The sequence below is a fragment of the Echeneis naucrates genome, chromosome 17 (assembly GCF_900963305.1).
Source record: "Echeneis naucrates chromosome 17, fEcheNa1.1, whole genome shotgun sequence".
Classification (NCBI taxonomy): Eukaryota; Metazoa; Chordata; class Actinopteri; order Carangiformes; family Echeneidae; genus Echeneis; species Echeneis naucrates.
The window spans coordinates 17,988,177-18,012,988 of record NC_042527.1 but is presented as its reverse complement, the minus strand read 5'-3'; the positions used below and the strand labels follow the sequence as shown (position 1 = coordinate 18,012,988).

Below are 24,812 nucleotides of genomic sequence, written 5' to 3'. Positions count from 1 at the left end.
TAGCTCCTAGAAAATGTCCAGTCAGTTCTTTGTAGTGATCATTTTACTTCCAAATTTGAGTATTTTGAAGAATTTGTTAGGATTTAGTAGGAGATAGGAGTACACAATCAACAGATTTTGTGATCCTGCCCCAAAATCTTGTATTTTTGTATTTTTGCATGAGCATAATGTTAATTATTTCTGCTAACTTTCCTGCACACACTCCAATATGTCCCCTGCTTGTAACTGTTCATTATTTTAGCAGCTGATTAGATTTTTCCACCAAAATTCACTTCTGCCTCTCGTTTGATTTTAACATAAAAATACATTTCTTCCATTCTTGTGAACATTTTCAACGATGTACAAAACCAAACTTTGGTTAAACAGAATGTGGCTTGTTTATGTCTGATATCTGGCTGCTGCTGAAGAATTTCACAGTTTGGGATCAATAAAGTACATTTTATTGACATACACCTGTTTGAACTGTGCCAGTCTTTAAAACCTTGAGTAACTATGTGTCTTTCTTCCATCACACTAATTTAATAATTGAAACCAAATCACAGCAGAGATCCAGTTGTCGTCTGTGTCGTACGTCTTTTACTTTGAAATCCCCAGGCGGAAGTGACAGCCGTCCATAATGGCGCCGCTGACGCCGCTCGGTGTTGTCGGTGTTAAACCTTCGGGGGACGGAGACTTGAGCGCTGTCGCAGAAACTACGGCCGGCTTCAGGCTGCACTTCTCGGCTTGTGCTGTCTGAGTCCGGCGGGTCCAGCCGGGGGTGGGTCAGGGAGGAAGAGGAGGAGGAGGAGGAGGAAGAAGAGGGGGGCGACAAATAACCTCCAAATGCGATTAGCTGTGCGGGGTTAGTACCGGGGGGGGGCTCCGAGCGTCTGCCCGAGAAGATGAGGCTTCCTCCGGTGAGTGACTGAAAATGTTTCCGTGAGATTTCACAGCTGCGAACGGCGGGCACTGCCTCATTGTGTTGTTGTTGTTGTTATTATTTATTTCACGGTTTGTTTTTCGATGGCTCAACGGTTAAAAAAAAAAACCGCCAAGGTGTCACGGTTACACTGTTTCACGTCAGTAACACAACAACGTTAACGGCTTCTCTTCGGCATTACAACCCCTGATAAGTAAACACAATCTCAGCAGGAATTACCCCCCCCCGGTGGGGCTGGGGCTGTTTTTTTTTTTGTTTTATTTATTGTGAGGTTGGTTTGGATATTTACCCCCTCTGCATCTTCTCCTCCTTCTTTTTTTTTTTAACGGCGGAGCACACCGAGTCGGTAGCGGTGTGAGTGTCCGCCTGAGCAGCATGTCGCTGCCGTCACTCGGCGCACGGCTGCCCGCTGAAGCTCCGGAGCTAACACGTAGCTCCTCTACCCCACACAACAACAACAACAACAATAACAACAACGCCAAACCCCGCCGCTGTAACAGTTTAAACCCCCCCCCCCCCACGTTGCTCAGTGGAGTTGGGGATAAATGTTTGGAAAACTTCCCCCTCGGCCTCTTTAGCTCAGCTGGTGCTAGCTGCTCTGCTAACACAACTGTCCAAGTTCTGCTGCAACCAGAAATCCCAGCTGCAGCTGTTTTTAGTTTATTTAAATTTTTTTTATCTGCAGCCGTTTCTTTGTGTTGTGCTCTTTGCATTGAATAGCACAGTAGTTTTCCGAGTCTACCTGTGAATATGCACCATCTGAGGCTGACTTTGGCCTGCAGGCAGCAGCCACGGTGCCACTTATGGTTGCATAATCAAACCTAATGGTCATCTATCTGCTCTCCACGGTTGGTGTGGTGAAGAGCTTGATGGTGCCAGGTCTTTTGCATTTGCCTCATCATTTGGATCTGCAGGCCTGAGTCAAGCTCTGGAGGTGGATTTCTAAAAAAATAAAAATAAAATAAAATAAATAAAAATAGTGGAGGCCCATCCCAGTGCCAAGTTGGATAGTCATCACTAGTGAGGAATTAAAAATGAATTTGTTGCTGAAGGGAAGGCTGGACTAGATAATAAAGTAGAGATGGGTCATTTTAGTTGTCCGCCATGTACTTGTGCAGGTTTCCAGTGTCCAGGTTCTCAAATGACAGGAGTCATTGTGTATCTTTGTCCCATGACCCAGCAAACAAAATATATTTGGCTTTATCATCATAGAAATTATAAGATGAAACATTGGATTACAGTGAAGTCCAAATGTAGTGATGAAGTGTAAATTTTCACAATTTTCCTGAAAGGTTTCTGGTGTGTAACACCTATCATCATCTGCTCTGGGTTGGCATCGCTCCAGTCTGAACTGGCTGATTATCCATGAAAGTTTTTTTTTTTTTTTTTACACATAGTGAGAATAAATAATATCCTATTTCATCTTCAAGTGGTACTGAAACCTGGGGAGGGGGTGATTGAGTAGACAGATCCACTAAGCTCCCATTCACAGATAAGCTCTCATGTGCACAGATGTAGGTAACTGTATGCTTTCAGAAAGTATTACAAGTCTCTCCCTGATGGCAGCCTGGCGGCCTCTCTCTTTTTCTTGTGGTGGTTAAATGCAGATCAAAACATAAAGCAGAAAGAAAGCTCATAATAGCTTTTGACACTTGCTGTGAAGCAGAGTAGCTCTTTGTTAGAGAGGGACAGCTACTCTCTTCTTTACATTTCCTTCTTCAAACCTCAGTGGATTTGACTCTCCAGCCTCCTCTGTCAAAGAAATTATCGTTTCAGAAACTGAAGAGGTGTGTCCTTTTGAAGATTCAAACCTGTGGCGTGTTTTTCCTCTTTTTTTATGTTTCTCTTTGTTTGTTTGCTTTTTCAAATATCTCTAGCAGATCTTGGGAATTGCATAAAAAAAAAAAAGAAAAGGAAATTACGGGAGTAGGCAGGAGAACTCCCAGTGTACACCCAGTTAGGGCGTTAAATGTTACATAAAGATGTGTCACTCAAGTCATGCGATTATGTTGTTAAAAAATGATCTCAGTCCATTCTTACAGAGAGGAAGTGATTATTTGAGGTTTCCTTTGCTCGACCCTGTGCAGACGGCGTCTGGAGCACACCCGTGAGCATATGGATCTAAAATCGCTGTTTATCAGGATGTGAGCTTGAAGCCACAGGAAGTTTGTTATTCCAGGGAAAAAGTAAGCAAACCCTTGGGTTCTTCAAGAATGTCTTACAATTTTCCCAGTCATGAGCACCTTCACAAAGATCTCCAAAATCCCCAGTTATAGTTCAGAATTTCCCAGTTACAATTTCAGAAAGTAATGAACATTTTCATTGGAATTACTAAAGAGCCCAGGGTGACAGGGTTTAGTCTCGAATAAAAATATATAATTAGCACAAACAATTTCTAAGTGTGTGTCGTGTTGTTCAGTTGACGTGAATTTACATGTGACGAAGAACAGAAGAAATTTGACAGTTTGTAGGTGAAACCAGAAGATCAACTTCCACTCAACTAGCTAAACGATCGGCTGTTTTACTGGGTAGTATACTGAATATATTGGTGTTATAAAGCAGCAGCAACAAAATCTGTTGGATTTTTGCTTTAAAAATGAATTAAAAGGGTTAATTTATGATCAAGATCAAAATGACTGCTGATTTATTTTTTGGGAGACAGACATTTCCCTTTATCAGCAAATCAAAAGTTTAACAAAACAATTCTTAGGCAAAAGAAGAACCAAGGCACTTGTTTAAATTAAGTGTATGACTCATTCTCCAGTGCAGCTTTAAGTGACAGAGTATGTTGTACACTAAGGAGTATGATGATGTCAAATACCCTTCATCTATAAATCAGCCAATAACAGGCCTGAAAAGTCCGGGCTTCATCACAGCATTCAGCATGATTTAATGCACGGCTTATCATTATTAATCCTCCTCATCCCCCTCATCACTCACTGAAACGTAAATGCTACAGTGTATAGAAGAACACAACAAATAAGCTGATAAGATGTTTGAGACCATGATACTAATTACCAAGTTAAGTTTTCAACATTTGAAATATTAACTGAGAGATTTAATCCTGAATATCTTAAAGACGGTTTCTTAAGATCAACTGTGGGGTTCTTAAAAACAAAAAACAAAAACATGTTTTCAGCAAGGTAACTCCTTTAACTCCTGATCCTGATTACTTTCACTGATTAAATCTGTGCCATGCGTTTGAAAGTTACATATATGAGCTTGTGTTTAGTGCTCAGGCATCACTAACCATTACTTTCACTCTATCTTGAAAACTGAACATCAGGATTTCTCATAATGTCATGAGATATCCAGGATAAATTCTTTCACATATAGATGCTCTGCTCTTCAGCTTGTTCATTGTTGTTTTTGTGCATTTACGGCCCAGACATCTTGTCGTTGTCTCCATATGTGTAATCCAGACATCAGTTAGTAACTTACAGCTGATAATATGGGAGGCCAGGTCTGAGCAGTTGGAAATATTTACACATGATGTTCATAATTTGAAGAAAAATGTCTACAATGTCATTTTTACATGGTCTCATACACAGTGAAGTGGCTGTGGCACTGTGATTGATCTGATTGTTCTCAATTTGCTGATTATTTTGTCTGTCTGATGTCAAAACAACGCATGTTAGAATGTAGTTCATGTCTTAAAAATTTTTTCTTTTGTCTGTCCAGTGGTTTAAAGCCCAGAAGATATTAGTGTCACAAGTGCCAAAAAATAATCCATGTGAGGAATTGGAACCAGCAAATGTTTCCTCAATAGGAACTCAAAATGATTATTCAAATACTAAATTGGAGGTATAATTTCACTGATTGATTGTCGACTGATTGTGGAAGCTCCAGTGCACTTAAATGCTTTTATGGCCCTTGTTAATTATTAGATCTCATTTTCTGGCTGTGATACATCAAAATGTGAAGAATCATCCTCACACAGGAAGTGGACTCCAGGAATTCATAGGAAATAAAAGCAAAGCAGAAATAATATTCTCGAAATATACACATAAAATATGGGAGTTCTGCATATTACATAACCAGAAGACGAATGTCAGACTACTCTGAGTTGCTATCTGGTGCAGTTCCTTGACAGGAAACAGTCTTCTAACTGCGAGGTCCTAACGAACTGACTTTGCCTTTCAGTATGTCTGAGCTTCCACACTGTTAATGCGCTTGTCTTATGTAATTATGCTGCCATATCAGGATGTCCAGTCAGGCATGGTTTATTGTGGTAGTAGTCTGTAAGGCCTTTTCATTATTAGCATGTCTGGCTTACACTGGACGCTGGAGCAGGGCTGTCAGTTAATGTGGGTTCAACTTCAGTTTGTTTGATTTAAACAAAACAACTAAAGTCTCGACTCTCTTCACTCACGTTTCAATTTGAATATTTGAATGAATGTACTCTGTTTCACTCGAGATGAATGCTCTTGTTGTTAATTTGACACTCAACAAAAATGTTGAAACTGAGGCAGGTGATCGAATGAAACTTCTGCCAAGAGTGGTGTTGTAGGTTAAATAATCAGTCATTTATTAGTTTTAACATGTAAAAGAAACAAAGCAATTTTGACAACTGGTTGCAGCTTTTTTTTAATGTTAGTTTTTATTGGTTTATATGTTTACTAGCATATTTAGATGACTACCTTTAGGTATTGGACAGTTAGCTGGACAAAACGATGGATTTCAAGATGTCCCTTTGGGCTTCTATTACTATTTTACAATATTTCTTTTGGCTGTCAAGACCTTATTGTCATAAGAATAATGGTCAAGAAGGAGGCAGCTTCATGGGAGAGGACTACACCGTCTTGACTTTCTTGCTTCACTACGTGTAGTTGCTTGCCTTTCTAATACTTTTCGATTAGTCACTATTTAATGAGTTGAAGGTCATGTTGTTAGAGACGCATGTTTGTTGATTGTGTAACTAAATGGACTATTTTCTCTCAGCTGTGCAGGTTCTGACTGACACACTCTCGTGCACATGTGTCTCCTTTAAAGCATCTTCCCAAGTTTACATGTCTAAAAATACAACTCCTTCACGCACTTTGACTAAAGATGCATTATTCAGCGCCTCTGCAGAGTAATTAAATCTTAATCAGGGATGGGCTCCTGTCGTCATGGAGGCGTGTCTGTCTGTGTGTGTTTGTTCACATGTATTTGTGTGCGTATTCATGCAGTCCGCTGGAGCTTTGCTGAATTTTATGGTGCGAGACAATTCAAGACGCCTCTGAGTGAGTGCAAGGGAAGGCGTCTTTGCTGAAGCGACAGATCCCAGAGTTAGACTGGGCTAAACTTCAGTGCGTAGATGCTGAGCTCATTCAGTGGTTGCTATTTTGACGGGTAAATGAAGTCGGCTCCCGTATTGACCGAGCAGTGACGTCACCTGGTGTGTTTTGCTCTTAAGCTGAATCCTTGTCATAATCCGTGTGGGCTGTGCTTGCCTAAAGAAATGTACACTTCTCTTATTAAAGCACTGTTGATTTATTTCATTTAGGAGTGGATTTGGAACGTTGTGGATTTTCTGTGAAATTGTCGGTCTAGTTTGAGCAGTCTCCCTCGGCCTCCTTCCTGCTGTGGCTCAAATGTTTTCACTCGCCCCAATACACACTACACATGTAACCTCGTGTCCTGTGCCTTCCCTGTTTTTGTGCTGACATCGTGCCCGTGCTTGCATCTTAAACTAAGCGGAAAATGTGTTGACTCCGCTCCTTTCTCCGAGGCCTCTGCTCTGCGGAATATTTGGTCTCTGGTGTAATCCCTGGTCTCTCTTGTCCTTATGTGAGTGACCCTGTAGCTCAGCCTGGTTGTTACTCATTTGCAGCCCTCGTGCCCCCCCCCCCCCCCCCCCCCACCACCACCACCACTACCACCACCACATCACATCACATCCTCTCTCCAAGGTCTCATCAGCAAGGACAGACAAGGCAGGTTTACTGAGGCAGTGATTCAGGCTTCAGCTGTTTTCCATTCATGGCTCTGATTGCCTTGTCGAGCTTGGATGGATAATGGCTCACTATGTATGATGATGTGCAATACACATTCAGCTGAGTACTTGCTGCACTAGATGCTGTATTAACTGAACCAGACTGTTGTTCATGAACTATGTCATAGACCGATCAAATTTTTCATTCTCATTCATCTGTAATGGTTGGGACATTTAATTTATCTGCCGGATGTGTTTCTATATCAACACCACTGGTGTATTAAAGATGCTTATTTTGATCCAAAGTTTTGGTTATAAATGTCAAAAAGAGGTTCAAATTTCTGTTCTATACAGAATTTTACATTTTTGAGATACCGATATTATCAGGTTACCTGTTTTTTAGTCGAAACCCTCTTCCATATGAAGAGGAAGAAGCATCACGCCTTTGTTTTAGAAGCCTGAACTGTTAAATTTGGGACATGGTGTTGTATCTTGTGCCTGAAACAGTTTACTGTAAGGCTGCAAGAACCGATCACTTTCATAATTGATTAAGCTCCAGTTTTTCAGAAATGGGGGTTTGCTCTATAAAAAAAAAAGAAAAGACTCAACTCCAGTTGATGTCCAGCATTTCCCTTTATTATCACAGCAGAAAAAGAAAACCAGGCAATATTCACATTTGAAAAGTGTATCCTGTGAAATTTAGCTTGAAAGTTTGTTTGGGAAATTAAATATCAAATCAGTTGCTGAATTCAGTCTCATCTCTTACTTTACTGCAACAATTGAGCTCTGCTTGAAAATACCAAGATTGTGCAAATTGTTTTTATTCAGATTCAAGACCTTTATTTGTCCCGAGGGGCAATTGGTTCTGCCGCAGTGGCAGTAAAAACATCCATAATAACTACTACAACGATAACAGAAATAGAGAGAGACACACTGATGCTACCTGGACTTAACTGAGTTGAGCAGTGGGATGGGCGAGAGTACGAAGGAGAATTTACATGTTTACTTTGGCTAGTGGCTGTTTCTTCTAATATGTAGATTAATTTTTTTAAAGGGAAGAGCTTTACCAACTTATCAGCAAAAGCAAAGCAGAACTTACAACGAAGAAGCATCTCTTATCACTGAAGAGACACTTGACCCACAAGTGAAATCTTCAGTTCAGAATGAGCACTCTTCTCGACTTTATCATCTCAAATTCATATACTCTAAGCACACGGGGAATTCTGTATTATTATTATATATCACCTCACAGGGTAACTAGCAGGATGTTTTGCTGCAGGTTGGGGAGCATCTTTTTAATGAACGGTGTTTCCCCTCTTTGCCTAAGGTGTGGGCGTTGGGAGCTTGCCAGACTGGGTGAAGTGATAGCTGAGAGGGAAACCTACTGAGAAAAAACCGCCTGGGACTGCTGAGGAGGACCTCCGTGCAGGTGAGGGCTAACGAAAAAGACCACTATGTCATGGCTAAATGTTTAATCAGGGCTTTCACCTCTGTTCAAACTGCATAAAAAAAAAAATGCAATTTCCATATCCGGTAGAGTTTAAAGTGAATACTGAGTGCAGCCCGTGTGGAAATATTTGCATTTTGTTAAAGGATAATGATAGCATTCAAACTAAAATCCTAAAGAGTATTGTAGTTGGACAGGATACTCGACCTACTGAAAGAGCAGAACACTCACAAAAAATTTTGAGAATAGTAGAGCCTTTTGAATTATATTTAAGTGAGTAGGGGACAAAGCGATGGGAAAAAAAAAAAAAAGATCAGTGATTCAGGCCATCATGGAAATGTGAACTGATTTGATATTAGGACAAGCTCTTCCTGCTTCTAGGTTCACACGGCTGTCGGCAGGGTGGATCCTGACCCATGGAGAATTATTTCCAGGCGGAGGCCTTTAACCTGGACAAGGTGCTGGACGAGTTTGAACAGAATGAAGGTGAGCTGAAGTGTTAGCTTTGATAAATGTGGAGATGAGACAGCGACAAGCGGTGAGTCATTCCGCTTGAGAAAAGACAGATGGGGCAGTCATGACATTGCAATTTCAGAAGAACTGTGCTTAGTTTGACATGACATTATGTAAGACATGAGTAAAGCATCAGGGGTCAAATTAACGCCAATCAACCACCACACAGTAAGTCTGAGTAACATTTACAGGTCAAAATTGAGGGTGTGCAAAGAGGGAATAGGACTAATTGGATTTTCCATTTCCTTTGGGTTTTCATGAAACTATGTAATTGGTGCAAGCCAGGAGCATTGTTCTTTTTCATATTTAATCCTCACAATAAGTTTAACAAAAAATACTGTAAAGTAAACATTAGCATTACTAAGCTGTGCAGACTCCCAGCACTGCAGAATAAACAATCAGATTATTCAAGACTGTTCTTTCCCTCTGGATATATTGTTGATGACTCCAGAAAATGCTGGTCCTGCTGAAACACGCACACACAGAATGTATTTTGATAGTACTGTGAGCTCTGTTTGTATTTTGGCTGAGTGATTATCTGTGTGTCCTTTGCCAGAGATCCAGCTTGGCAGATTAAGTGTGCGTGTGCGTGTGCACGCAAACCAAGTACACCACATATGAAAACAGCTTAGCATGAATTCCTGGGAGCAAAGTGCTATATAGTGACTGACACTGCTGTGTGACAAAGTTGTTTTGAATAAATATGAAAAGAATTTTTGGTCCTATTACACAGGATTCATGTGTCAGCCTGACTGATGGCTCCCATGGGCGGTCAGGCCATTTGGCCCACTTTCTCAGAATTTCCCAGTCCATCCATGCACTAATTTCCTGCTTCATGGCAGCCTCATTTCTCAATTTGTCAGCTGATATGTTCTGCCATTTTAAGCTCTTTCTGTCACTGGGGAGTGTGTATCTTCATCGTCCACAGTTCTTAGCAGCAGTTTGCTTGAGGGGTCTTTGTTGTTGAAGTTCATGATTTTTTTCTGGAGGCCACTTTCTCTTGTTTTCTGTTTCATTTCTTCAATGTGATTGTTTATGTGATGTTTCATAAATGAAATATAGCTCAAATAAAATAAAAATTTTTTATTAAGTTGTAATGTGAATTTTGTCACATTTCATAGTCAAAAGAGCTAAAGACAGTTTCTCCAATCTCTTAGTGGCAGCGCTAATGGGATTAAATGATTTTGCTTTATTTATTGCTCAGGGTTAATGAAGTAAGTCAAAACGAGAACCTTCTAATCCTTTTGTTTTCCTCTTTCCCGTCTGCCAGATGAGACGGACACTCCTCTTCTCTCGGATTCTAAGTGGACACAGATCCTGGCCCCACCAGCTCACCTGCTCTCACTGAACCCCGCCCTGGCCCACGCAGACCTAAGCCCCCGGGAGAGTCCGCTAACCTTGAAGACTCTTCCAGAGTCCTGCTCCAGCGCCTCTCCGGGGGCGGACCCGAAAAGACTTCCTGGTCCTGAACTTCAATCCTGGGTAGAGGAGAGGCCGGCCGACGTCCACAGCCCACCGCTCCCCCAGCCTAACATCGGCAAACTGGTGGGAACCGACGACCTCTCGCCAACCCCTGTAACGGCTTGTAGTGCCGTGGAGAATGGTTGTCCTACAAGCCCACAACATGAAGGGCTTAGCAAGGAGAAAAGTTCTCCTCAAGACAGCCAGTCTGCTGGTGCTAATGGCCAGGCGGGTAAACCTCATCAGGAGGAGAGTGTTGCCTCAGGAGGAGGAAGTTCCAATGGTAGTCACACTCACTTTACCTTTGAACTTGGATTAGGACAGGAAGAGCCTCCACGTGATGAGACTCATCCACATGAACCAGCAACACAAATTGGGGAAGGTGTCAAAGAGGAAGTTGGTACAGTTGTTTTGCAGGACTATGGTCAAGAAAGACAAACTGAAAACTCCAACAAGGAGGAGCAGGGAAAAAGTGTCCTGAATGGAAATGGTCACACTGTTTGTGAGGCAGAAGAAAATGGTTTTTGTCCATCGGACAGGCTTGAAGTGGAGGAGGAGGGGAGATGTGGTGAAGAGGAGCAGATAGACCAGCTCCTCAGAGTAACAAGCCTTTCCAACGGTCTGGACCAGGAGACAAGTAGTCATTGTAAGCAGAAAGGCACAGAAGAGAAGGAGGAGGAGGATTATTCTCCCTATTCCGTCCCATCCAAAGAAGATTCTGTGACTGAGGAGAAGGAAATGGAGGAGAGCAAGCAAGAGAGCAGCGACAGTGGAGCAGTGGGATCTGGTAGCATCCAACCAAAACTCACCAACAACCGGCTGCAGCCAGTCAGCGTTCCCTATGGAGGAGCACGGCCGAAGCAGCCAGTCAACCTCAAGCTCCAGATTCCCCAGCCGCTATCTGGCCAGGTCCAAAACCAGCTCGGCCCATCCAACATCAGCAAGAACAAGAACCTTGAGAACCACTGTTGGAGAGGCACGCTGTCTGAAACGATGCAAAGTGGGACTGATCAAACTGCACTTGGGGTGAATGGAGATAGTGTTGCCCACTCTTCTTCCCTGATGCCTTCAGAGAGTCCAGACAATGACCTACAGGCAGGCCAGCAGGGCGCTCTGTCCAAGAAACCTGCCACCTCCCTGGGAGAGGTCGCCCCAGTGTGGGTGCCTGACTCTCAAGCTCCCATCTGTATGAAATGTGATGTCAAGTTCACCTTCACCAAACGGAGGCATCACTGCAGGGCCTGCGGCAAGGTTAGACGAGCACTAGAGCTGCTTTAAAGGAAAACTCCACTCTTAGAAACAAAGAGTAACACACTTAAATAGGGCAAATGACAATTTACTCTGTATTTCTTTGTGATCTGGGTTTTATTTTATTTATCATATCTTAGAATGTGCTTCATATTGTCTCCACAAATATTTCTAGCGGCTTCTGCCCTTACAGTAGCTTGTGCTGATGCCGACCCCCCTCCACATTATGTTGGCTCTGTGGCTGGCATGTGTCCAGTGATAACAATGATGTCTACATGTCAGGACTTGTAAAGAGAAAGAATGATATACTAAGATCCTGCATTATAGCATTTTAGCAGAAATAACCCCCCAGAGGTAACACATAGTTGTAATCTATTACAGTTTGTGAGTATGCAAGATGTAGCTGTGAGATATATATTTATATATATTATTATTTTTTTTTAACAGAACAATATTTCATCAGGGATTTAAAAGCTTTTTTTGACTCTGTGAGGATTGAGTAGGTATATTAAATGCAGTACTTTTGATAGATGAGTTCTTTTTTTAGGCTTTTTTTGGGGGGGGTGGCAGATTAACTGGCTTTTCAGGTAGCTTTCTAACACCATGACCACCCACACATACAGCAGGACGTCCGCACAGTAGTTGCAGACATGGTCGCTGACGCTGCATTGTAAAATTGCCGGACTGCTACTTAATTTCCCATGGTGGTAAACAAGCACACGCTCTGCCACTTGAGCAGGGAGGAGCTGGCACTGCAGTAATACTGACACCAGCATTGGGTAACAATAGAAGCAGCGGGATGCTCCGACCATCCACAACCACAAACCTGCTTATGTTGCTTTGACGCTCTGAAATTAAAAGGATACTCCAACCGTAGTCCAATCATTTACTGAAATCATGTTACTGGATCATGATGTGTAATGAGGTGCTAATCCATTGAAATTGCCTTGTATACAGCTGCAGCTCATTGAAGTACCGGCTAAACACAGGAAATCAATATCCATAAAGTGGTAGATTTGCTGCACATGCAATCAGAACTTTTTTCCAATTATTCTTCTCTTAAAATCAGGGCAGCAAATGTGAACTAATTTGGAGAGACAGTTGCATAGGATTGTCCAGTGTGCTCATATTTTGTATTAATGTGAGACAGATGATGTGTTTCTGTGTGTCTGCTTGCTATTTTAAGGTGTTCTGTGCAACTTGCTGCAGCCTGAAGTGCAGGTTAACATACATGGACAAGGAGGCCCGTGTTTGTGTCACATGTCATTCAGCTCTGACAAGTGGTGAGTATCAGTGCAAATAGAGATTTGTTGAAAGTTTAAGGAGTAAAGAGAAATTAGTTTAAAAAAACTTAAATATTAGCTTTTCTTACTCCCTTAGTTGAAACATTACTGAAAGGATTGGGCTTTATTTATTTTTGCCGTGATAAACCTTAACCTACATTACTTCTGGTTATTCAGCATCAAAACTGTTGACAGAAATAAGTTGTTGTTGCATACAAGGAGTCTTCGTTGATAAAAATTTGTTACACCTGCGATTGTCATTTTGTGTTGACCCTAAATGTTTGCAGTGCAAAATTTCCACCTAGCCACATTTCTTCCAGCTCAATCGTGGGAGACGCCAGCCACTGGAAACAACCAGAGTCCAAACCCCAACAACCCAGCAGAGTACTGCTCCACCATCCCCCCTCTTCAACAGGCTCAGGCCTCTGGGGTCCTCAGCTCCCCTCCTCCCACCGTCATGGTGCCGGTGGGAGTCCTGAAACAGCCAGGCAACGAGGGTTTGAACTTTACTAAACATAAAAATACTCTTAGCACTTTGTATTTCACCTTTACACTAACATTTTCCACACTTCTTTTTTTTCCCTGAAAGTAAACATTTTCACTGTGTCTAAATGACTGAGTGTTCAAGTCAGTTGAACATTTTTTCTGTAAAAATTAATTTTGTGACCCATGTTTAGGATCCTTGTCACGTGAGCAGAGGAGGGTGTGGTTCGCCGATGGGGTTCTACCAAATGGAGATGCAGCAGAGTCCCCCAAACCTCTGACTCCCAGTCCAGCTCCCTCCCAGTCACTGGCCATCTCCACGAGTTCGAACAAAACCTCCAGCGCTGATTCCTCAGAGGTAGGCTTGGCACGAAAAAAACATTCAATCACAGCTAATGCTATTACGTTAGCATGTACAGTCATATTAGCTGGAGGAGGTCACAAAGAACTCTTTCTGTGGTATTCTTGGCGGTTTACCAACCAGCTCAAGAACTGTAATAAACGGCAGTAAACAGTTTTAAAGAAACATTGCATCAGCGCATATTTGTAATAAGAAATCCCAGCAGGTTGAGATTCTCAAAGCTGGAACATACTACAGTAGATGTACTCAACCAGTTGTTGTTGTTGTTGTTGTGAGTCAACAACCCAAGTGACCACTGTGTTCTCTTAACAGCCTTGAATAGAACTGCAAGTTGGGTTAGTGCCCCACGTTTGTGCCAACTGTCAGGATGATTCATGGCCCGTAGAACAGAGTGATTGTTGAAGCTTTCGAATGGCTATGTCTTAGAGAGCCTGCTTATGGTATGCAGACACAACTGGAGTGTAAATACAGACTGAATTTATTGCCATGGTCATGGTAAGGTGTAAATTTACCCGGAGCATTGAGTGGCACTGTGGAATGATTGATACACAGAGGCTCTCCCTGTGCTTTTCCAGCTGTTCTCTTGGTGTAGCACCTTATATGAAATAAATGATTTAAGGCCTTTAGTAATGTTCAAAGGGCACTGTGTATCTGTCTTCTACTGTTGTGCGTAAGGTAGCTCACAAACTGACAGGGTAGCTGTGTTGTCCAACATTGTTCTTAACATAAACAGCTGGCAGAAGTGTCTATCTATCTAAACTGAGGTCATAAAGAAACTACTCTGTGACGGCCCTGGTGCTTTCTTATCTGCGAATTTCTACATAGTCTTGTAGGCATCAGATGAGACGGTCGATGAATGGAACTGTTCCATAAAGTGCACATTGGACTGTGATTAGAGCTGCTGATGGCAGATTTGACTGCCCCTTGTACTTATTCCATGTGTCTTGACATTGTCACAGCCACGGAGATGCTTTTGGATTTTGTTGCTGTACTATAACGTCTCACTGTGTGTTTTAGCTTACAGTACATCTAACCCTGCACCTCCTGCCTCTCCTCTCCACCCTCAGGCAGCCCATACGCCTGTTGCCCCGGTGGGCAGCCCCGTGGGCAGCTCCCTCAGCCTGATTCCAGAGGACGGGCTCCCTCCCATCCTCATCTCCACTGGAGTCAAAGGAGGTACGGGAGGCCACATCACAGGTGCTTGCCCTCATCCTCACCATTCTACTGCCTCCTTCATTGCTCCGTCAGCTGCCGTGTCTGTGCTTGTTCTTCTGTACTTAAAATCACAGCTCATGTTACATTCACCCATTGCCAACAAGAGAAATGGGAGGCTTTGTGGATGGAAATGCTGTGGTGATGCTTTGAATCATTTTGGGGGATTGTTTACGTGGTCCGATCATTTTCTCTCTTCCTACCTCACTTATAATTCTTCTCCATCCTCACCTCCTCCCTGGTCTCACTCTAACATCTCCACCCCTTCTCATCCTCTTTTATTTACTCTGTTTATCTAACTTAACCTCAATTCCTCCTTTCCTTCACTCTTGTCTCCCTGTTCTACTCCTCCCTAACCCACCTGCAGACTACGCAGTGGAGGAAAGGCCATCGGAGATTGTCCTCATGCAGCAGCTGGAGGAGGGAGGCCCAGACCCCCTGGTCTTTGTGCTCAACGCTAACCTGCTCGCCATGGTCAAGCTTGTTAACTGTGAGTTACCCATCTGTTACCGTTCCGCCCTTTAAGCAGCATTTAATTAAAATCATTTTTGGAGAAATATGGATGCAGGACTACTTTGATCCTTATTGGCTCATGTTTAAAATAAGATATATAATAAATAAAACTCTCAAATCCAAACAGTGAAGAATATAAACACTAAATTTGTCTCATCAGCACCAAACATAACGACAGATATCTCCTCTCTGAACCTGCAGATGTAAACCGGAAGTGCTGGTATGTGACGACTAAAGGCATGCATGCTGTCGGCCAGGCAGAGGTGGTCATTCTGCTGCAGTGTCTCCCTGATGAGAAAACCATCCCGAAAGACATCTTCACCCACTTTGTGCAGCTCTATCAGGAGGCCCTCAGCGGTAAGAACTCCACACAGTGAGCCTCCTGGTGGAGATGCTGACAACTAGTCCACCTCCACCATGGGCCCCTGTTGGGGGACACAGCAGCTCATTAGCAGGTTGTGTCTCGAGGTCTGTAGGTTAGACCACCTCCCTCCATCAGGTGCTGTCTGTTTAAAAGTGAGTTAACCTGAATGTAATACAAGGGGAAAATGTTGCAGCTGTACTTTTTGTTCAATAAGGCAAGAGCACTGTGTCATACTCTATTTAGAAATCAGGTTATCGTCCGCTGCTGTTGAATTATGTCTCTGCCTTCTTTTTTTTTTTTTTTTATGAAACATGGTCTAAATATTGTCGGGGCGCTTCCCTCCAGGCGTGACACCTCACCACTGCCTGCGTTGCGATTTTAACTCCGTATGCTGCAGAGCAAATAAGGCTAATATCAGGTGACTCTGACGGCTTGCTCCCCTCAGGGTGTTTCCTTTTTCATATCCACACCGGAGCAGTTTCAGGCTACTGGAAAGGAGCCACATTGCACGTGTCGTTCCTGATTAAGTCGCCGTTTGTCAGGGCTTGAGAAGAAGAGCTGGCTTTAGCAAGTCTCAGCTGAGCTTTATCTTGTCATTACTGTTATTGTGTTATATGCCGTCCAAAGCCAGTGATCGCTACCATGGGTAATTAGTAAGATGAACCCTTTGTGGGTAATATGAGGTTGTAGATTGAGCAGGCAAGCTTTTATTCACTATTGTAGAACTTAATTTAGACCAAGCAAGACCCCTAATCCACACAGTAATCCAGTAGAAGGCACTGTGAGCCTCTGCCTTTCATATCTGTCTCCCTTTTCAGAGGAAGAGAACCTCCTGTTCCCTCTTTGTGCATTTGTATATTTCATCAATCTTATCCTTTCACTTTTAATCTCATCTCCATCTCATTCTGTTTTTTGTACTTTTTGCTCTCAAGCACTTCGTTTATTACGTCTCTTGTTCTCTCCCTGCCATCCCACTGCACTATCCCTCTATTTTACCAACTCCTCCTCCTTTTCATATCTCTGATATCTCTAACCTCGTTCTCCTCTTCTTCCTTATCTAAAGGAAATGTGCTGAGCCACCTGAGTCACTCCTTCTTCACGCAGAGCTTCCTGGGCAGTAAGGAGCACGGCGGCTTTCTCTACATCAGCCCCTCATTTCAGTCTCTGCAAGATCTCCTGCTGCCAAACCCGCCTTACCTCTTTGGCATCCTGATCCAGAAGTGGGAGACGCCCTGGGCCAAGGTTTTCCCCATCCGCCTCATGCTGCGGCTGGGCGCAGAGTACCGATGTGAGTTTGGACAACTGAGGTTTACACAGTAAAGGGTGCACACATCCAAAATCAAATCACACAACCTTTCATTAGAATTTAGAGAATTTATTATTAGTCTTATTCTTTATTTTATGAAAATTTCCCAACAAGATTTTAAGTTTGGTATTTTTTGGGTGGCTGGGTATGTGTTAATATTTATAACACATAACGTCAGAGATTAGCAAGTCTATAAATATTAGCATATTTTCCCAAAACTCCTGAATGTGGGTTTTTTTTCCCCCAGCTAATGGGAAAATGAATAAAGATTCAAGAATTGTAAAGGCGTCAAATTTGAGCATTTGAATTCAGTTTTCAACATATAAGTGTTTGCGTTACTTTGTGCTGACAAAATGTGTCCATAGCACCAAAAAAGTAAGAAATTTAATATGTGGCTCTATCTATACAACCATCCTGTGGAAAGACGTGGCTCCTCATTCTCTTCGCACACAGCATCAAAAAAGGACATGGTATCAAGTTTCTGATATGGATAATGCATAAGTATTGATCCAAATGACCCTAAAGTGTAATCAGTCTGAGAGCAATGCTGCAGTTTATAGTGCGGTGTAATGTTGCACTAAATATTATTATGAAAATACGCTAAATTAATAACAGTTTCTAGTGGCATACTGAGCATATCCGCCTGATCGAAGTGGAGCAAAACTTTGAACTACATGTTTGATGGAGGAGGAAATGTCTGTTTTGTCTGTAATGTAAACTTAGGTTTCACATTAAAGCCATCAGCAGCAGTGAGGGTGAAAGAAAAACTGCTGAAGCATACTGGCTGTGCCAGCTGATTGGAAGAAATAAGTAGAGGCCTTTATTCGAGATACACTAACAATCAAAGCACAAATACCAGAAGGCTGAATTTGGTTAAAAACAGAGCAATGACCTTGAGTATCCTCTGATGGTTTGATGGTTTCTCGTGGTAAAATATGAAGGGATTTGTATACTGGTTGTCAGAAGAACTTCATCCACCTCATTCCAGCCAGGTTTTATACATTTCTCACTACTTCCCGGATAAACATGGATGACTTGTGTGGGTTTTTTTTTTTTAATCATGAGTTCCCCTCAGCCAAATCCCCCATCCCTCCCAGCGAGACCTGCCAGCACGAAGCGCCGCCTGCCTCCGTTAAGCTTCTTGCCTGCTTCCAGTGTGCACGGATAAAATACATTAACAAAGCCACACAGAGCTGAAGCTCATTAATACAAAATGTTAGCATTTCCATGAAATTAATCCACCACACAAAGAGTGCAGTTCTCCACGCTCTCACCTCGAGCATTAAGCAGTGACCAGAGGAAGGTTGGGTGGCCTGTGAGCACACGCGTTCCCCCTGAACTGCACTGTCAGACTGCTTTATGGCTAATGAGCCCCATACAGATCTTATATCCAGCTGTTTGCTGAGATAAGGCTAAAAATAGTCATCTAAGGAGCTTTAGATGCTGGAGAAAAAGGCAGCCTTATTTTTCACTTGTGGATTAGGAGCCTTCCTCCTAACTGCAGGCGTAGTTCACTGGATTTGATGTTAGCATGTGGGGGTCTTGGTTTTCAGTTCATTAGCATTTAGGAGTGATGAAGATGGGAAAACAAAGAAAACACTAGTTGTGTAGTCAATAAGAATGTTACAAGTCCTGGAAACATCAGCTGATGTACTACATTAATAAAACAAAATAATAATGAACAAGGAATACGGCCCCAATGTGTTCAACAAAATACAAGCTGAATCAAAATATCATCTCTTATTGCTTATAGTCGATGCTGGATCCAAATATTGAAATTATTTCCAAATTTGCTTCATTCTACACAAATATTTGATACATTTCCATGACAACTAATACAGATAACTGGGCCAGAGGTTGAGGAACAATGACAGTACATTAATAAATCACTAAACTTTTTATTTTCAGTTTATCCATGCCCACTGTTCAGTGTTCGCTTCAGAAAACCTCTCTTTGGGGAGACAGGCCACACCATCATGAACCTGCTCGCAGTAAGTGCTTCCTTTCCTCCTGTGTGTTGTTGAAAAATGACACGAAGCGAGGAAGTCATTTACCAAGCACCTCGACTGTCTTTGCTCATGTTATGTTGTGAGTTATTTGGCTCTTCCTCCCTCCCCTCGTCCCTGCTGTAGGACTTCCGTAACTACCAGTACACTCTGCCGGCGGTGAAGGGGCTTGTTGTGGACATGGAGGTGAGGAAGACGAGCATCAAGATACCCAGCAATCGCTACAATGAGGTGAGAATCCTACATTTAGTGTCTCCATTAACAACAGAAAACATCTCACTCCGGTTAAAAATAAGTCGCTTTCACACCTGAGGAAAATATTTTAGTTATTATTTAATGCGAACATTGTTTTTTGACATGAAGCTTCACAGACTGGCTGTAACTCATTCATCAGAAAGTCTTAGTCCTGTTTGTCTGCGCCGCTTTCACACCATCAACAAAACGTTTGGAGGCCGACTGGCACCTTCCTCTCCACACACCGACAGTCCAGCTGTTTTTTGTTTTTTGTTTTTAAACCAGACGAGCTGAGCTGAACCAAATGGGACGAATGCTCCAGATTTAATTTGAACTGCAGCACCCTAAAACTTCAAACACTGAAGCATGAAAACGGACTGGAGACGTTGGAAGGAAGCAGAGCTGTTTTTCATGTGTCGCCACAGTCAAGCATGCTTTCTGGGATTATACTTAATTTTGAAGACGCTACCACCATTAAATCCCCACCAGACTAATGTCATCAGTGCAGGAGGGTTTTTAAAGCTCCTCAAACACACACACATGTTCTGCTCTGTGTAGGTGATATGTGACAAACTCTCCAGGATCCCTGCAGCTGAACATTAGGCGTAGGCTGCCAACTTGTTATAATGCTGCTGCCTCGAGGGTGTGAATGAATGTCCATCCAGAAGAAGTGATACACACCAAGCACCATTTGGCTGAGAGAATGAGCCATTGGTGGAGAGAGCGGAGCTGGTTGTAGTGTTTGGCTGCCGATTGCAGTAACAGATGGGAGCCCAGTAATGTGAAGTGGGAGATCGTTTCTCAACAGCTTGCAGGCGAGCCTTTAGCGCAGCAAGTGGTTAAAGCCCTCCAGATTTTTAGTCTTACTTCTGATTTGCAGAGGACGGCATCAAAGAGTTGCAGAAGCTGCAGAAGGGGATTTAGTAGAATTAAAGTGTGGATTCTTTCAACTATTGATATCCAACCCTGTCAATGTCCTTCTCTGCAATCTGTCATCTCATTACTGTCCTGTTTAGCTCAAGCGCTTTTAACCACAAGCCCGCGGCAATTAGGCTTAACAAGGCAGCCTCCCTTAAGCCCATTTTCCTCAGCTCTCACCCAAAGGGCAGCTTAATTATATGAGGATATTATTTATTTGATTTTTTTTTTCTCCCCCTTGCAGCTAATGAAGGCAATGAACAAGTCCAACGAACACGTGTTGGCCATGGGGGCGTGTTTCAACGACCGGGCCGACTCCCACCTGGTGTGTGTCCAGAACGATGACGGGAACTATCAGACACAGGCCATCAGCATCCATCACCAGCCGCGCAAAGGTGCCGACACAGACACACAGTCTGACTCATCCTCACCTCTCCAGTCTGTCTGGTTACATCCGGCTCTCCTGACTGTTATTATTCCTGTTGTCTGTTTGCCTGAAAACCATTTTTCACTCAGTTAATGGTCGATTTGAGACGCTAAAGCAAAGTTGATTATTCTTCCTTGTTCTGTTTGTTTTCAGTCACTGGAGCCTGTTTCTTTGTGTTCAGTGGTGCTTTGAAAGCCTCATCTGGCTTCTTAGCCAAGACCAGCATTGTGGAAGGTGAGAGCTGTTGCCACAAATGACATTATCTGTAAAAATATCAAGTATATTTTGTATGAAGCTGCCACATTATGGTCACAACACCTGCAGAGTGGCCACGTCACTACGATAGAACTATTAGTGCTGCTGTCAGCACTGGAGATGAGGTTTAGTTGTGCCATCTATAACATGGCAGATGTTTCTTTAACATCTTTGAGTGTATCACAGATACAGGAAATACAGGGATGTATGTATTTTACACTTCAGATGCATATTTTATTTTTTTCCACTCTGGTTTGTAGCCTCAAAGACAAACGCTGATAAAACACTGATCAGAATCATCACAGTCCACAAGACAACCAAAGTGAGCTTCACGAGGAAAGAAGAGGTTAAAGGGTCCATTGATTATCAATGTCTTAACTAGTAGACAATTTGTTCAAACCCTTAGATGGTGTGATGATCCAGATCACAGCTGAGACCATGGACTCCCTACGGCAAGCCCTAAGGGACATGAAGGACTTCACCATCACATGCGGTAAAGCCGACCAGGAGGAGAACCAGGAGCTGGTCCACATCCAGTGGACGGAGGACGACCACAACTTCAACAAGGGGTGAGGAGGGGAGAGGCATTTCTGTCACAGACAATTGAACTGATGGATTCTCAACCACTACATTCACTACTTAGCCTTAAAAGCTCATCGTGCATGCTGGTGGAATCTGTCTGGAGGAAACGCAGCAGCAGGGTGGAATGATGCAGCCTGACACGGCTCTGACTGAGAGAGAGACCGGTGCAATCAATTTTACAGCAGCCTGATGAATCTCCAAATGTGTCTCTTCACCATTAAATATAATTGAGCTCTTTCACCAGATACTCCATCACTTCATTAGCACTACTCAATGCAGAGCGGCTGCTTTAACCCTGAAGTCACCAGACACCTTCATGTCGTCATGTCACTGTAATTTAAGTTTCATCTGCCTGCATCATCCAGCTGTGAGGTTTTTGGCTTTGTGAACCAGCATTCCTCCATTCCCATCCATCACCTCGGACTCAAAGACAGATCAATTAGACCCCGGTGGGCCAAGGTCACGTTTCAGCTGCAGCTCAAGAGGTGACACTAATTGTGTGTGGAGTTTGACCAGCAGGTGGTTAAAGACCAATTCAGCATCTGGCAGGGAACATGAGAAAGAAGGCCTAGTTCTCTCAATGTCAGATAATGCACACAAAAAACCTGAATCCAAGTTGGCTGAAAACAAGCTCAGCCAGAGTCTTGGATGTTGGTCGCTGCCTTGCTCAAGGGCATATTGGCAGTGTCTCACCACCGCCTCCTTTTATTCGAGCCGTGGTTTCTGCTCCGTTCCTAATTTTAGTTTAATCCAACTGTGATGCCGTGTGTTTGATGTTCCAGTGTGATCAGTCCGATTGATGGGAAGTCCATGGAGTCCATCACCAGCGTCAAGATCTTCCACGGGTCGGAGTTCAAAGCCAACGGAAAAGTCATCCGCTGGACAGAGGTATGGAAGGATTCCTCTCTGACGTAAAGCCAGAGTGGTATAATATTCTATATTAAGGTTTCATTCACCAAGTCTGGACTTGTTATGAAATATAAAAGTATATTTTACTTTAAACAAACAACAAGGTTCTGTTTCCAGACGACTCTTTTCCCCGACACACGACTCTGAGGACGCGTTCCTTCACCAGGAACTAAAAGAACTACGTCTGTAGAAATCTAATTGGATGCCATGTTGTCGTGGTCTCCTCAGGTCTTCTTCCTCCAGAGCGAAGACCAACCCAACAGCCTGAGCGACCCGGCAGACCACAGCCGGCTGACGGAGAACGTGGCCCGAGCGTTCTGCATGGCTCTGTGTCCACACCTGAAGCTGCTGAAGGAGGACGGCATGGCCAAACTGGGCCTGAGGGTCACACTGGACTCTGACCAGGTAGGACATGACAGCTAGTTAGTTATATTACACTGTGTTTTTATCAGTACATCTATAAATAAAAATCAGCTAAGAGTCACAACAGTCACAGAATATTCATTTTATCTGAGAAGAAAAGATGTAAATGACAGGACAGTGAATGAACATCATGACAAAGCTTCTTTTCCTCAGTTCATGTGGCCCAACGGTGACACATTAAAGTAAAACGACTTTGCAAGGCAATGAGAGAATTGTTTTAATTAGAAGGAAACATTATTCCTGAGAAGAACTAAACTTGTTCCCTCCATCAGTGACCCCATATGGAGGAGATGATCTGATTAGATCTCACAGCGCTTTGCTGGATCCATTTGCATATTAATGAGCTAAAACTTCTGTTCGCACTCTTCTCTTGTCAGGGAGGTCTCGGTGAGTCTTAATGTAGAAACAGAGGAGGGATGTGGTTCATTCTGTGTACGAGCCCGTGGCAGCTGCTCACACGTCAGTTTCTGTTGTTCCTTAACTGCAGGGAGGAAACAGTTAAATGAATTAAATCACACCGTTAAAATGATCCGGTCTAACATCTGCCTGGGCCGTCACAGGTGGGTTACCTGGCAGGAAGTAACGGTCAGCCGCTCCTGCCTCAGTACCTGAGCGACCTGGACAGCGCTCTGATCCCCGTCATCCACAGCGGGGCGTGTCAGCTCAGCGAGGGCCCCGTGGTCATGGAGCTGGTCTTCTACATCCTGGAGATCATCTCCTAGGAGCCGGACCTGGAGCTGCAACCTCAAACATCTTCTTCTTGTGTTGACCTTCTGACATCGTCCATCCCTTCGTCATCTCCCTTCAACCGATTGCACTTCAAAAGAGGCTGAAAACTGTGCGGTGCCAGGTGAGGTAGCATCCCTCCAGTCGAACCTATGCATCCAGCCACCGTCCGTCACACCGAGTCTGTCCTTTTACCCACAACACACTGCTTCATCAGCCAGACGCCTGCCGGCATGATGCATTTCTGCCATCTGACAGTCACGCAGCTCTTGTTCAAGTTAAATCAACAACTAAAGCTGATTATTTTTTATTATCAATTCATCTGTTGAGTTTTTTCTGAAAGTAACACAAAGATATTAGAAAATGTTTGAAAATGTCATTCCTGGAGCTGAAAGTGGCGTCAAGTGAATTTTTAATTTTGTCCAAAAGCCACAGAAATTCAGTTTAGTGTAAAATCAAGTCAGCTGATCGTTTATTCTGGCCTGAAATCGATCTAAAGCATAAAATGATTATAGAAATAGTAGTTTTTTTGAAATTGATCAAAGATTATTTAACTGCGACAGAAACTTGTGAAGCTGCATTCTGAGACTGTGAGAACTTAATTTGTGGAGCAACAATCCAACAAAAAGAAGTAAATCATAGCGATCGGTGAAACTTGCATCAATCAAGAAGTGGAACACGACGCGTTGTGGGTACCTGGACGGACGTGATGTCTCGCTCACCGTCAGTCCAACGTCACTGTGGCAGCACTGAACTCAGGCCTCTGTGTAGCACCGACGCTCTGAAGGGAGACTCGTATCTTTGGACCTTTTCTAAGAAGGAAAACAGCCGATGGTGGAACGAAGAGGGAGAAGGTTTCTCTGTGTGGTGATCTAGTGTTGTGTTGTGTTTTTTTTTTTTTGTTTGTTTGTTTTTGTGCACCATGGTGCTCAGTGCCTGCAGCAGCGATCCATTTAGGGGAAAAGATTTAAACTGGACATCTCAGCTTCACCTTTTAAGCTTTACTCATCCACCACCAGGCGCTTTACTTCACGGACAAATGCTTCGACTTGTACATATTTTTGTAGGCAGAACGGTTCCTCCTCCATTATACTGTAAATCACCTGTAGCCTCCAGATCTCTGCTGACAGGAGATGGCCCACAACCCTGGAGTCAGACAGAAGCCCGACAGCTGATTTAAAAAAAAAAAAAAAAAAAAAAAAAGGTTCCAATGCTTTATTGATAAACTCAAACAATCTGTACATAAAGCTGAAACGGAGGGGAAACTTTTTAATCTCATCAATGAACTTCAAAGCGTCAGTGTGC

The 24,812-nt window shown here is 43.1% G+C and overlaps 1 protein-coding gene across 3 annotated transcripts; it reads left to right on the top strand.

Annotated features, from left to right (window-relative positions):
• Positions 1-723: 723 nt before the first annotated feature.
• On the top strand, positions 724-24,710 carry zfyve9a (zinc finger, FYVE domain containing 9a). Of its 3 annotated transcripts, none has more exons than XM_029524049.1 (19): positions 724-896; positions 8,164-8,265; positions 8,665-8,769; positions 10,067-11,508; positions 12,692-12,788; positions 13,109-13,276; positions 13,466-13,629; positions 14,700-14,829; positions 15,212-15,334; positions 15,559-15,714; positions 16,785-17,009; positions 18,936-19,018; positions 19,160-19,264; positions 20,430-20,580; positions 20,766-20,846; positions 21,274-21,436; positions 22,232-22,337; positions 22,587-22,763; positions 23,342-24,710. In XM_029524049.1, exons 3-19 carry the CDS (start codon positions 8,700-8,702, stop codon positions 23,501-23,503), a joined length of 3,603 nt encoding a protein of 1,200 aa, XP_029379909.1. In that variant the 5' UTR covers positions 724-896; positions 8,164-8,265; positions 8,665-8,699; the 3' UTR covers positions 23,504-24,710. The 3 variants fall into 3 exon arrangements, with proteins under 3 accessions (XP_029379909.1, XP_029379910.1, XP_029379908.1); XM_029524050.1 differs by having other exon boundaries at positions 13,109-13,285; positions 14,700-14,808; XM_029524048.1 differs by having other exon boundaries at positions 726-896; positions 13,109-13,285.
• Positions 24,711-24,812: the final 102 nt, after the last annotated feature.

Coding starts and splice junctions, on each gene's coding strand:
- zfyve9a (XM_029524048.1), top strand. CDS start 8,700: ATGGAGAATTATTTCCAGGCGGAGGCCTTTAACCTGGACAAGGTGCTG. Junction 14,830..15,211: donor TACGGGAGGCCACATCACAG/GTGCTTGCCCTC, acceptor ACCCACCTGCAG/ACTACGCAGTGGAGGAAAGG. Junction 15,715..16,784: donor CTATCAGGAGGCCCTCAGCG/GTAAGAACTCCA, acceptor CCTTATCTAAAG/GAAATGTGCTGAGCCACCTG.